This window comes from Nyctibius grandis, chromosome 8 (assembly GCF_013368605.1).
Source record: "Nyctibius grandis isolate bNycGra1 chromosome 8, bNycGra1.pri, whole genome shotgun sequence".
Lineage (NCBI taxonomy): Eukaryota > Metazoa > Chordata > Aves > Nyctibiiformes > Nyctibiidae > Nyctibius > Nyctibius grandis.
Window position 1 is genome coordinate 18,836,699 of NC_090665.1, and position 13,915 is coordinate 18,850,613.

General features: G+C 40.1%; 1 protein-coding gene across 1 annotated transcript in view; it reads right to left on the reverse strand.

The window, feature by feature from the left end:
* NYAP2 (neuronal tyrosine-phosphorylated phosphoinositide-3-kinase adaptor 2) overlaps window positions 1-13,915 on the reverse strand; it is a 134,660-nt gene that overhangs the window by 23,518 nt on the left and 97,227 nt on the right. Inside the window, exons 4-5 of the mRNA XM_068407061.1 lie at window positions 10,286-10,498; window positions 1,713-1,816 (exon numbers count right to left, since the gene is read on the reverse strand). Coding sequence (XP_068263162.1) covers window positions 1,713-1,816; window positions 10,286-10,498 — 317 coding nt within the window. The remainder of the gene's footprint in view (window positions 1-1,712; window positions 1,817-10,285; window positions 10,499-13,915) is intronic.

The following is a 13,915-nucleotide window of genomic DNA, read 5'->3' on the forward strand; positions in this document are numbered from 1 at the left end:
TAAAATCCCTTCAAAACACCCAAGATGCCTTTGCCACTGAGTAACCAGCAAAGCATCATGTCTGCTCTAAGAACCATTTAATCAAAAATCATGTACTACAGGGACATGGGGACACTCAAAACCTTTGGAAGTACAATCACCCTAATTTCTTCCTTAGATGAATGAACACTTGACGTGGTATTTAAATGGACTGTCATTTTGAATCTCCATTATGGATTTGATTTTCTTATGTAAAATATGCTTTAGAAATGTGCAAGGTTCTCTCAGGCATTGTGTCGAGCAGGGCTCAGAAGTAACACAATAGCTTCAGTTTTGCAGGTTAAAGAATTTTAACCTATATGAACTAGGCTACCCTAGTAACCTTCCTAACAAGAAGTTGGCTGTCTGTATTGAGTAAATCAACCTTACTCTTGTGGTCTCTACTGTGGTCAAGACCTCCTAGAAGCAACTCACCAAGCTACAAACAACTTAAATATGGGATTATTGCAAAGCAATCCTCAGGGAGTTTTCCACTCAAATTTCACTGATATTCAATAGGATTATGCGGACTAATTCCCTGAAAGTCAATCAAAAATTTACCATCTAAGTAAGGGTGTTTGCGTGTGTGCGTACATATATACACACATGTTGATTTCTCTTTGTGCATATATATATATACCCACACACGTACACAGGGATGTGTAGGCCCGTACAAGTACACACAAGTGATACAACACCGGAGTGCTCTGAGCTTGACAGAAGGCGTTCATGCTATGTTTAAGTGAAACCTCTTCTCTCAATTGCTATTCTCAGCAGTTAGTTCTGTCAAACTAATAATACAGGTCTGTGCAGCAAAATGATACAATATCAGTATTAACATATAAAATAAATGTAAGTATAGGTTTCCCATGTCTTTATTTCTTTTCCATTTTCTCACTATTGGAGAAATTTGCCAAACCCAAACACTTTCATTTCCTTCTCAAAGGCCTATGTGGCATTTTTGGTTTTGAGGAAGAAAAAAAAAAGTACCTCTGTTTAAGACACAATGAGATGTTACCCCTTTGATTTGGTTTTTGATTCCTAACAATATAGAATAAATATAATACAGTTGACTATTTAATAGTCCTGTAACTGTTACATGGCCTACAGCTGAAGAGAGTACAACTGCCTTAACTAAACAAAATAACTTCCTGTAAGAGCAGTTTCCAGGACAGAGATAAATCACAGTGTAATACAATCATGCATTAAGCTCAAAACAACTGTGAGACTGGCACAAATATTAAAGTACAACTGCGCAGAAGTCAAGTATGTACAAGTCATTGACAAACGTTGGTGCAAGTGCTTTAGACAAGACATTTAAAAGAAATTTACATAAAAACATAGATAAATTTATCAAAGTTTGATAAATTTTAAAGACAGTAAAAAAGTACAGAAAACATGAAAAAATAAAAAACCCAGCCAATTCATACAGTACAGTTTTACTACATTTATATTACAGAATGAAGACAGAAAAGGATACAAGGAATTAAGAGCAAAGAAAATTCTGCTGGCTGTGGCCAGTGGAATTTCATTGCCAATGAGAGATGTGCACACACAGATGCACGCACACGCACAGAAAATAAAGACAAAAACCAAAAAAAATCATTTGCTGTAACAAATGACAGACACAGAGGTGAGAAACACTTGGCATGTTGCAGCACATGAAGTCATTCACGATTGGCTAACGATGGTACCTGGCTCGGTTGAAGATCACTGGCTTGCCTGAGCGGAGTTACAGATGGAGGAGGCACACCTGATGTGGATGCAGACCGACCTAATCTGCAACTTGCTTTAGGCTCTGCAGAGGAAGAGAAAAGAAAATACACCAGTGAACAGGAGGCAGGTTACTGCTGCAGTAAACGGAAACATGCTGGACACAGGATTCCCTTGAAACAGAGACTCCAGGCTTGGTTTCGAGTTAAAGTCTTAGGCATTTGGCTGAATCACGAACACGAGCTGAGGTCAGAAGAAGGGGGATTAAGACAGAACCCATCCTGTGTCCTGGCCTCTTTCCTCTCCTCTAGCATCTCTGAAGCTGAAGTATAGAGCCTAAACCAGCAGACAGACAGGAAGCATATAAAGGAAACCTTCTCATTGCCCCCGCCAGCACCTTTTTCTACTCCACAGAAAATACAGCAGTGATTAAGGGAGTTACAGCAGCTTTTGGTTTCATCTCTCCATCCCAGAGCTGAGGGAGATGGTAGCCCAAAGACAGACTGTGCTGAGGGAAAGCATGAAATGCCAGAAAATGAAGGAGGGAGTGTATAAAAGTGGTGAGGATAGTGTGGTACTTGGGGATTTGAAACGATACCAAAAGCACTTGGAAATCTGACATTAATGGCAGTGAATTGAGAGACAGAAAGTAGGAAGAAAGGAGAGAAATCAAAACATCAACAGTAGCAAATTCTGAAGTCAGGTCTCCAGAATTGAGGTGATTACAGAAGCGGAAGTTGCCTTGAATAAGAAGCAAAAGCTCTATTCCAGACAAGAATTGCACAGAAATTAGTTATTTGATTTTCCTTCTGTTGATGTACATGGAGGCATTTCTCAGAAGGCTCCCCATTGACTTCCAGCACAGGTTACTACTGTTAACATACCAACTTGAAGGTAACCATGGAGCTCAAGCATCCTGGAAGGGTTTTGTCTGTGAGCTATGCTGACACCAGTGTGCTACCCCACAGTATCCAACACTCTACATCTGAAGAAACTGTCTTTTCCTGAGAAATGGGTCTGCCTGCTTCTGCCTGAGAAAAATATTTGTCCCTACATTTCCTGTTTATGGCCAAGAAAACATCTCCTCTCAACCCATGACATTTGGCTCAGATGAATGTGTTCATTCTCCTCATGTTTTATAAGCCTTCCTCCCAGTCCTACACCTGTCTTTTCTATTTAGTGGGCAAACACTGAGACCAAGGACATTTGCCCTCAGCAGACACATTTTTTACAATAACAGACTCTCGATTTTAGCATTGATAGTAGTGCTTTACCACGGATAACAAGTAATTACATCATGCCTCCTTACAATGGGTTTAAAGAATTCCTCCTATTCAATCTCATGTTTTCAAGAAGAGAGGAAGGACCTATACCTCGTGCAATCCTGGTTTAGCAAGTTTGCCTTTGAAGCACGTTTTCTCGTGTATCTTTAGCTTGTGTCTCTCTGCAATGTATTTTCTCATGTCTCATTTACACTGCTGCTTCATCTGTGTTTGTTTTCTACTAATATCTCTATTTCCTGCGTGGATCTCTAGTATCATCACTAGCCACCAGCTGGGCCATTGTTTGAAAGGAGTAAGACGTCCATCACTAGCACATCCTTAAGGTCACTTGGCACATCTTGGCAACTTGAGGACAGCTGACACATTACACCACTTTCCAGCAACATACTGAAATGTGTTATTCCAATCTCACTAATGTTACCTTAAATGCTTATTTTCCTTGGATGTTTCAGAATTCAACAGGGTATGAAGAAGAGCTATCCACTTAAGCTGGAGCACTTAGACCAATGAAAGCATCTGTATGGGTGAATACTCATCAACTAAATATTAATAGGTTGGTTAACATCCAGCTGGCTGAGCAGCAGAAATATTTATGCTGTTCATCGAATGCATTATTCAATTCACTCATTCCTAGTCAGTCTGTAAATATACCACGAGTCAACACGGCAATAAGCATGCAGAAAGGGGCAGACTGGTCTCCCCCATAACCTTGCATTTTGTACATAATCTGTTGTTTTGCTTTTTTTGGACTTGGGCAGTTATTCTGAAGGTTTGATTAGATTTTTTTTTTGTTCTGATTTCACACTGTCTGTGTGCCAGAGTTCTGACTGTTTCTTTCAGTAATATAGATATAACAATGAATCTCATCTCTGTTCCCTCCTGGAATTTCACTGGGGCTTCAGAGAGGGCAAGAATTGAGATTTTTTTTGGTTGTTTTTCCTTACTGCTAAATAGAGACTCTGTTTTTGCTGTGACAAGCAGAATCAGACACCCAGCATGTAAAAAACTCCAAGGCACTGTCTGTCATTGCTTCTGAATTGTTTTCTTTGCTTTGGGAAAGCAAAGAGAAGCATCATAATTTCCAATTTGGATATATGTGCAACAAGAGATTACCGCTTCCTTGCCAAAGAGACTCCTTTCATCTGGCATCAAAGAAATAACACCTATCACACACAGATGAAGTATTAGTTCCTTTCTCTCCCTGTAATATATTTTACAGTATTAAGGAAACTATTGCAATTTCCATAGTGATCCTCTCCAAAAGAGGTTTCAGAGATGGCTCCATCTAGCTTTTTTTAAGTTCAGGAAGTTGGGTTATGCAGTGAAAAGCAAATGACTGTGTTTTTTTTTTAACAGCCATTTCATTGATCTCAGTGGGAATATGTTTCGACCAAATAAATACTCTATTCTACTGTAATTAGTGCTCTGAGTAACATCTTCACACTGCACACTACTGTGGGGAAAAAAATATCCAAAATGGTCTGTTGCATAAGCGATGCCCAACTCACTGCTCTGTATTCTGCAGCATGTTATTTTTTAGCTGTGGACAGCTTATTCACTGTATTGAGGCTAACTGGATTTTGATCACTTCAAAATAATAATGATCACTTCAAATAATAACTTCTACTTTGGGCTATCTAAAAAGCAGTAAGAGGTCTTCTTGCATAATTATGTCCATCATCCAGTCACTTTCAATATCTTTACCTCTTGGTTTTCATGTTTTAAATGGTCATTTCAGCTTGTCTGCAAGGTCTGCATATTGATAACAGTTTTGATTCTGGAATGAAAATGGGTTTTCCTGTTTATTGCTGAGAATCTTGAAGGAAGAACAACTTCTGCCAGCAAATTTCAGGGACGGTTTCTAGTATTTAATTCATGTTTATTTCATTTGGACAATATTGAGACAGCTCAGCATTAACATCTGAAATGAGTAGTCTTGAGACTTCTTGAGAAGTCACCTTTGTGACAGTAATGCATGGTGTGGAGCAGAGTTTTATCAGCCAGCCTGATAAGCACATAGGAGAGGCTCTTTCTGTTCTCTGAGGAGGACGCATTTGCTCAGGGTCCATGATAATGCAAGCTAAAATACATCTAGCTCCATACTGATAGTATGCATGCAAGTCAGCATGGCACCCCATCTCTGCACTGTGCTTCACTGTGCGGGTGGATCCAGACTCCCCTCCAAACACAGGGCCGTCTCTGCACCCACAGCGAGGGGCCTTCTGACACTGCCGTAAGCCACTCACATGCTGACAAGGGCTAACAGCCTACTGCCAAGCTAGGGAGCTCGCAGGCCTATGTCTAAGTGCTCTACTGGACCGGGGCCAGGGGATGCAGTGCACTTGAGTAGCCACAAGAGATGCCTGTTGCAATCAATGGGCAGCACGCGGTTTGAAATCAGCAGATTGTTCGGTGTAGCTATGGAGCTGCATAACATATTTAGTTATGTTATGCACAAAAATGTTCCTAAGACTCAGTTGCTATATTTAACTGAAGAAACTTTGGTGGTACTGTTTTGCACAGCTTCAAATGACACATCCCTCACACTGTGCCGTATTACAAAAAATACACTGCTCGCTAAGCGCCTGAACCTCCTCCAGGAGCCAGATGCAGTGTAATGCTAGCAGGGCATGGCCGTCAGCTGTGTCTCAGTCCCCTGTTATGTCACCCACAGCAGCCACAACACTCCCAACAATGCTCGTGGTAGCGACCACAGCCACCTCAGCATGAAGTAAACCCACACACGTAGTCAGCTGCAATAGGACCAGCATTACTGGGCTCTCAGGTTTAAGCTGAGTCCTGACAACGCCAGTAGGAATACACATGGACTTAAGCAGGCGGACAGCCCCAAAGGACAGCATTAAGGGTGAGAATGTCAGGAGAGACTGACATATCTAACAGAGAAATACAGGCTTTCCAATCACAAATAGGATTGCCTTAAAATTGTGTACTTAATTATGTATTTAAGCACTCACATAAGTGACCTGTTTTCCAAAAGTGCAAGCGCTGTCATCATAACTAAAGACGTAGAGGCTTGGCTGGTTGCATTTGGGGCAGGGCGTGTTGTTGGATTTTCTTTAATAAAGCAGAGTGCTGAAATGCAACAAGATTTTATGGAAATATTTTTGATCAGTTTTATACCAATGTCCTATGGTTTTCCATATTCTCCAGAAATACAACAGCTCTGCATGACTTTAATTTTTGGATCTTAATGGGAAAAGTTCTTTTATTCATCTGAGGAGGCCTTCATTCTGCCTATCCTAATCTTAATTCAAAAAAATACTCTGGCTGTCACTTACATTGGAGAAGCTTCTTATCCTGTCACAGTCTCTTCTTTGCACATGAAAAGAAAAATATTGCTTATTTGCTACAGCTGCCAAGAAGCACGTTTTGAATTAAACAAGGCGATGTGACAGGCTGAGAGTAATCACATGCAAAAAAAAAGAAAAAAAAAAAAAAGAAGAAAAAGAAAACATGCATACTGGAAAAATGAATCACACCTATTATCATTATACTGGCCTGGCCATGTTGTTCTCCTAAAAAGAGATGAGTAAGCTGAAACATAACTTGAAATTATGAAACCTTAAGGTGGAATAAACTATATAGTATTCTGTCACTTAAAAAAAAGTGTTTTGGACTTTGCTTGCAGAAGCCACTTAGTGCTGAAATAGCACAGCAGCACGTCAAACTGAGCTGTTTTCACAAAGGGAGCACTGAAACTGTGGGACTCAGTGCTACTAGATATCCACAGTTCAAAAGCTTAGCAGTTCTCAAAAACAACTCAGGTAATGAGAAAAAACATGTCTGTATTAGATGGGGTATGTTTTAAATTAAGATTTGTTCTGAACTGTCATGTCTCAGGACTCTGTCAACGACTGAGGCAATGAGGTAAGGAATAATCATGTCCTACTGGCCATTGTTTTTCCTTAAAATTTCTTGCTATTTTTCTCTGAAGCTTCTGGCATGGGCTACTGTCAATCGTGGGGTTCTGGATCAAAAGGACAATTGTGCATTGTTCCAAATAGCCGTAACACCACTGCTGCAGAGAGCAGCGTGCACCTCTACAGTCAGGCTCTGTGACTGTGTGATCCTGCACCCTGGAGATCACACACCTGGCTCATGGTGCGCTGGCTTGATGCCCTCAGTGTACAGCTCTCACTACTACTCTCATTTTACTTTAGGTGACAGGCGCTGCTAGGGGAGAGCTTATGTGCAGAGAACATGGATGAGCAGTGTAGGCAAGGTCTGGAACCATCACATCCTGGGCTGGACCTTGTTGCAGAGGCTGCCCAGTAACATATACCTGCAGCATTAAGTTGCTTTCACTTGGAGAATCCTTGAGGATCTAATGGCACAGTGACACTCTGATACTGCCTGTGAGGAGAAAATTTAGGGGTTGGTGGGAGTACTCTGTCTTCTTTGAGTGAAGCAGCCCCAGCTGGCATGAATTGGTGCTTTGCTGCTACTCACTTCTTGTACCAATGAATGTGTCCCGCACCTTGGGCTTCGCAGGCATTGCTCCATTCTCAAAGAGCTTGAACTTCATTACTTTTGCAAATCCACAATACTAGCCTGAAGGGTGGGCATTTACTCCCTTCCTGATTATCTACAATGTTTTCAACCAGAATGCTAATGGACTGGCTCAGTGACAAGCTGTTGGTGATTCAAAACCAGGCCACAACAGAGTGGAGTACCCGAGATTTAAAAGGCAGCGCAGTGCCTGTCTCTAGCAGCAGGTGGCAATGCAAAATGCTTCTATGGTTGCAGTTAGGAAAAAAACAGAAACATTCCAGAAAATACTCTACCAAGCTCCTGGAGTGAAGTTATCACAGCCTTCTGTTTCACAGATCTCATTTGGCTGTTCGCTGCAATCGCACTGAATTTTCTAAATGCCAGCATGCCCCTAAACCACTTACACAGCTTTCCATAAGAAACAATAGGATGCCAAGACACAGAAAGTGGCCTTGACAAATTATGTGACAGATGAGAGAACAATCAACGCATTAGAGACAGTGATACCCATGTGCACCTGACAGGTCAGGGTCATTTGAACAAAATGACCAGAAAGCTCAAGATTCTGTTTGGAGATGGCTCATTCCCCCTCTGATCTTACTAGCAGGTGCAGAGATGGGGAGAACCCACAAAAAAGCAGTACTCTCACCCAGGTGAGAGTCACTCGGACCACTCCAGTTCCTAGTCAATCTGTGCCTCAGCAGAGCTGCCTGTTGAGCACACAAGGGAAGTCCTTTCACATCCTTTCTGTGTTATAGCAAAGCAATTCAACCCCATTTTCTTCAAATTATTCCAACACTGCCCTAATAAATGCCTGTACCAACGTGAACTAGGAGGTAGGCAGCAAACTGTGGTGTTTCAAGGACATGTCCGCACAAAAAAAAAAAGCAGCGCCTTTTTTTCTCTCTTATCAGTGATGTTGGAAAGAGAGCAACAGCAACGACAACTGTACTGGCAACTGCCCTGATTTTATTTGGTCCTGTGGTAAATCTAAGCTCTAAATTCCTAGCACAGAATTACTTTATCTTCTTGACTCCAGAAGGCATTTGTATCCATATAGACGGATTAAATCCCTCTTCTTGCATTCTGTTACAGTTCTAATTTAATTGCAAAGAATGAACTGTTACAGTTCATGTACAAGTTCATTGAGGAGAACTGTGTACAGCATTTTGAATGCAATGCCCCACCGATTAAAGGTAAAACATGCTGCTCAGGCAACAGCTAGAGACACAGGGGAAAAAATATTCTTGACAGATGAGAGGCAATATTCATCAAATGAAATGTCATAAAAACTGCGGGGAAAGAAAAACCATAATCAGTTCTCAGATTTTAATCATAAAAAAGGAGTGAAAATTCAGCCAATAAAATTTTTCCATAATTTTTCTTTGACAGTCCTAGCTATGTAAGACAAAGCCACACTTAACTAAATCAAGGCATGATTCAACAACTATTACAGTTTGCTGATGCCAAATGAAGATTGAGGCCAACATGTTTTGTCTGCTTTTGGAGATCAACCAACTCTTTAAAATAAAACTGGTGCAGGAAGCTTGGACAGAAGAGCTATACTTTGCTAAGAACTTACTCTTTAATTTTCATTTCTCTTCCATTCTGCTCCATATTTTCCTTTTGCAGAACTGAAAAGGCTGGTATACACCTTTGGTCCAATTATCAGATGTCCCGCTACTTTGATGTTGTACCTTTAAACCCATCCTTTTACCTGCATTAGCACGGATGACACTCTAATACACTGGGAACAGACTTTTTTAAAAAGCTGTGAGCTAATCTGGAAAATTCCTACCTACCAGGATGCTTTGTGAGAACAGACAAGTAAGCAAAAGGCAGTAACACCCAAATACGCCTTGCTAGAGTCATGAGATTTGCAGAAAAGTCACTTTTGCTGCCCCAGGAAGGACTATGGTCTGTAAGGTACTAAGGTCTATAGCAAGAAAAGCTGGGCTACAAGATTGCTGCAAATGATATGTCACATCAGCAAAGCCCATTCAAGTTATATACTAAGTTTCAGGTGTCACTTCCAGCAATGCAGGGAAAACGTGAGTCCCATTATCACACAGGGAAGTGATGCCCTGGGTAAGGGGTGAGCATCTCTGCTAGCTCGGCACTGTAAAGACTCATCTCTCCCACTGACTGCCCAGCAGATCTCTCATGCAGGAATAATTTCTCGTTTGAGTAGCTCATTCATGGTCTTATGCTCACTGAATATAGACTGTGAGGCTCCAGTACTATATATGCCAAGTGTTTTTAAAGTGGGTATTTTTCACAATCCAACCAATAAGCAATGAAGTTACTCTTTTAAGTGAGCTGTCAAAGCTCAAAAAGTAACATTGCAGAGCTTATGCCAGAGCTATACTTATCTGTTTATAGGTGTCCATTCATGTATCAGTTCTGTTTGTCTTAGGTAATTTATAAACAAGGCTGCATTATTTATCATGGTTTATGGCAATTCACTATTTTATATATACAAAATTTGGTTAATAAAATGGATAGGTATGAATTTGAGACTTCTGAAATCCATAGTCACTTTTCTAGAAATTTCTGTACAAGCATAAAGCAAAGGCTGCCTGTGTCCACTCACTGTGCATATTAGTAAGACAGCCTTGTTTCTGCACAGTGTGTTTTTGTTACTGTTTGTGGTATCTGAATTTATGAACTTCTCTCTGAGGTGCCATCCTGGGGGTGTCTTTGCCATAGTGTTCTTTTTCAATGTCAAGTGGAATTACTTACTTTTAAAATAGACATACCTGAGCTGTTGCTTCCAGCCAACATGGTTGGACTGACAGAGGATCTCCCCAGCCTGCTGGACACCACAGGTGGGCCTGGCGTTCCATCCCATTCCTGAGCTTTTCCTGGCTCCCTGGAGGAAGCTGTCCCGTGATGGCCTCCCCTCTCTTTGTTTTCCAGCTTTGGTAGTGGTTCAGTGCTGTGACTTCTGATCTTCAGCTCATCTAGTGGTTCTACAAAATACACAAGTGCACATTTCGTTACAGAGTGTCTGCTCATTACCCACAACATATAACAATCTTTTGCTCAATATTCCATATATACTAATCATAAATCTTTTAAGAGCAATTTATATCACAATTTCACTGTCTAGGCCTAAAACCTATAGTTTATGTAGGTTTCAATACAGTTTTTAATTATTAAAACCATATGCAATGCAGCAGATGGATAAAATGTAACTTTTCTGTTACAACTTTTATATGCCAGGAGAATATTTTTGAAAATGGTATCCTACCAAATTATGCTTTTATTAACAATTTATGGAAATACTTGAATTCTTTTCAGCTGTCTCTTCATTGTGAACAAGTTCTTCTTCAGGCACTTTCTAAGGAAGCTCTCTCCTAAGGCAATACTGTGCAAGCAACATATCTGTACTTCTCATAAGCTCTAATAAAAAGCACACAATCCACAAAACTGGCCAGTGTTAATATTTTGGGTGTACCCAGCACCATAACCTAGGGAATAAAATTTCACTTGGTTGGAAAATCCTTGGAGTCAGAAAATGACTTTCTGCTTGCAACACCATGAGTCAATATAGGGAGGAGAAATTCCAAAAAATAATTGCATGATTTTTGAAGTGAAGCAGTGATGTCTGCTTTCTTCGTGACTGGTGATTTTCTGCTCTTTTCTCAAGACACTCATTTCTTTTCTTGCAGGTTGAGCAATGCAGTGGAGAAACAATTCATTCCTGATCTTTTCCATCTGCAGCTGTGAAAAATGCACATGAAAAACTAGATACAGAAGAAACATTAGATTGCTTTTAGTTGTAACAGCTAATTACTGTGCTAGTCAGTTATTCAAAGCTTGCTGAACTGTTTGCCTCCTTTTAGCAAAAAAAAAAAAAAAGAAAATCCCTCTGAGTTTGGAATTCTATTCCTCATATTGAAGCCCAAAGATGTGATACTCTCAGTTCTAGTCATTCAGGTTTATAAATCAAACCCCCGATGTACCTTTATTTCTGTATGTATCTACAATCTTGGAATTCACATTTGATAGAGATGGACAATCTTCCCTTGAGCCCTATCTCAAAATCTTTTTGTGGTTTTGGGATTTGGGATTTTGAGATTTTGAGATTTGGGATTTGGGATTTTGAGATTTGGGAGAGCCAAGCAAAGGGAAAACGCCAGGAGCCATTTGCACACAGAAGATGACAACAGCTCCCAGGGGACCCATGCAGAGCAGCAGTGGCCTGGCTGTGCAGGATGACCAGCGATGCAACGGCAAAATTTGTCCCAGCAGCCACTTCCTCTCCCACGGCCAGGAACTGGGACTATCCAACAGGAATTGCCACTCAGATGATATAGTCCCAGAAAACAAACCACATTCAAGCCACTTCAATTTGCCTGTGGCTCAAAAACCCACATGCTGTTTATCCCTCCTACAGCAAACAGTGGAAGATGCAATATTAGATACCTATACGGTATGGTAGAGACCTCACCTATACACAACACTAACAAAATCTCATGTTAAGTTTTGAGTTCTTTGTCATTCTGATCTGCAGATGAACTTGATGAGCAGCAACGCAGTCAGCCTGAAGTTTCCTCAATGAAGCGTCATACAGGAAACACGTAAAAATATCTAACTGGATACGCAGGGCAATATGTAATCATTAGTGTATTTCATTAATTATTATCAGTTAATAGTAAAAATTAATGTTAAGCATATCATACCACAACTGGCAAGATTTTTTTTTAAAATTACTCACAGTAGTAAAACTCCATGAGAAAACGAGAAAACGACGCCAGTTTAGCAAGTCTTGTAAATAGGATTCACTGACATTTTATGTGACAAAGATCTTCAAAAATCAAACCTCTTCCTTGAACTTTCAGGTCACTTACCTACTTTAATGTATGCAAAAAGACACAGTAATGAAAATCCAAACTGTTTGTTTTTCATAGTTGGTAGCCGCAGCAGGGTTCAAGGTTGAATACCAGTCTGTATCAATATAACATGACATCTGCCTTTCAGGGACCTTGCTACGAAATGCCTGTAACACAGCTCTGTCTGTGACTGTGTAGAGAGACTTGCTAATACAAAGAGCCACACAAAGAGATGTAGAGCCCAGATTATAACTAGATTTGAACTGTTTCAGTTATCAACAAAAAAGCTCTTATCTTTTTTTCTGAGCATCGATCTATCAAAAATAATGACGTACTTTTTCACATAACAAATACATGCAATCGTATCTGAATTTTTTCTTTACACCAATAACACTCACTTCTTTAAGACACTACTTATCTGGGAAAAGGAAAGATATGACCAAAGTTTCAAAATTCTTTGGAAATGCGCACAATCCTCTTTCCCACCAATACAGGCTGCTGTCTAGATTGCAGCTCTTCCTTTCCCGCAAAATGAAGAGGGAGCCAAAAGAATAGAATACGCTTTAAAAAAAGACAGAATCTGGCCCTGCAAGTGCCCCACTAACTTAATGCATCATTCAACAGACTTAATTTACTGTCGTTCAGCTGCTACTGGAAATGCTGTGATTACCTTAGTAAAAACCTTCTCTGTGTGTGTCTCATTGACACTACTTGAACACCACCCCTTGAAATTTCACACGCTCATGCAGTCAGCCCTTAGTTGCAGTGGAAACACTCTGGTCGAGTGCAGAGCTAAGGCTTTATCCACTTCAGTTTACTTAACAGAGAAGCACTTGTACTTGTTGCTTGATAAAAATGATTTGTGCATTCTTAGTTTTATTATCAGATGAATCAAAGTACAGCGGTTCTCTGCAACCATCTGGAAACTATGGAAATATTCAGACTAAATAAAAATTTGGCTTATAGTCTACTTCTTTATAAGGTGCAGAACATCAGTTTTCAGCTGGCTGCCTAGACTTTGTAAATTTACGTTCCACTATCCTTTCTTGGGGATTTTCAGTTCTCAGTTTATCTGAAAAGTAATATATCCTAAAAATGAAAAGCAGATTAAATCAGATTATAATGTCATGCAACCCATCACAGAGCCTGAATCATTATTATGGTGATCACTATCAGTAACATTGATACACAGTCAGAAAAACAACATGTCAGTGTTTTATATAGTTTTCTGTAATACTACTTTCCTGCTCACTTGTGAATACTTAAAAAAATGAAAAAAAAATTTAATGCCTCACTTTTGCTGAAATAATTTGGGGAGGATTCAAGGATAATTTCAGCTTCCTTAATAACTGTCAATAAGAATCATACTCGAATTCAATTTAAAAAAAAAAAAAAAAATCACTGTGCTAGTTCTTGCTCAACTGAAAGAGTACCTCGCCTCTAATGTGCCCATGACAGCTCTAGAAATGCAGAACACTCCCCTCCCAGGTCACGGTCCCCATTACTGGGACCTTTTGGTGACTGTCCCAGTCACTTGGATGTTTTTATACT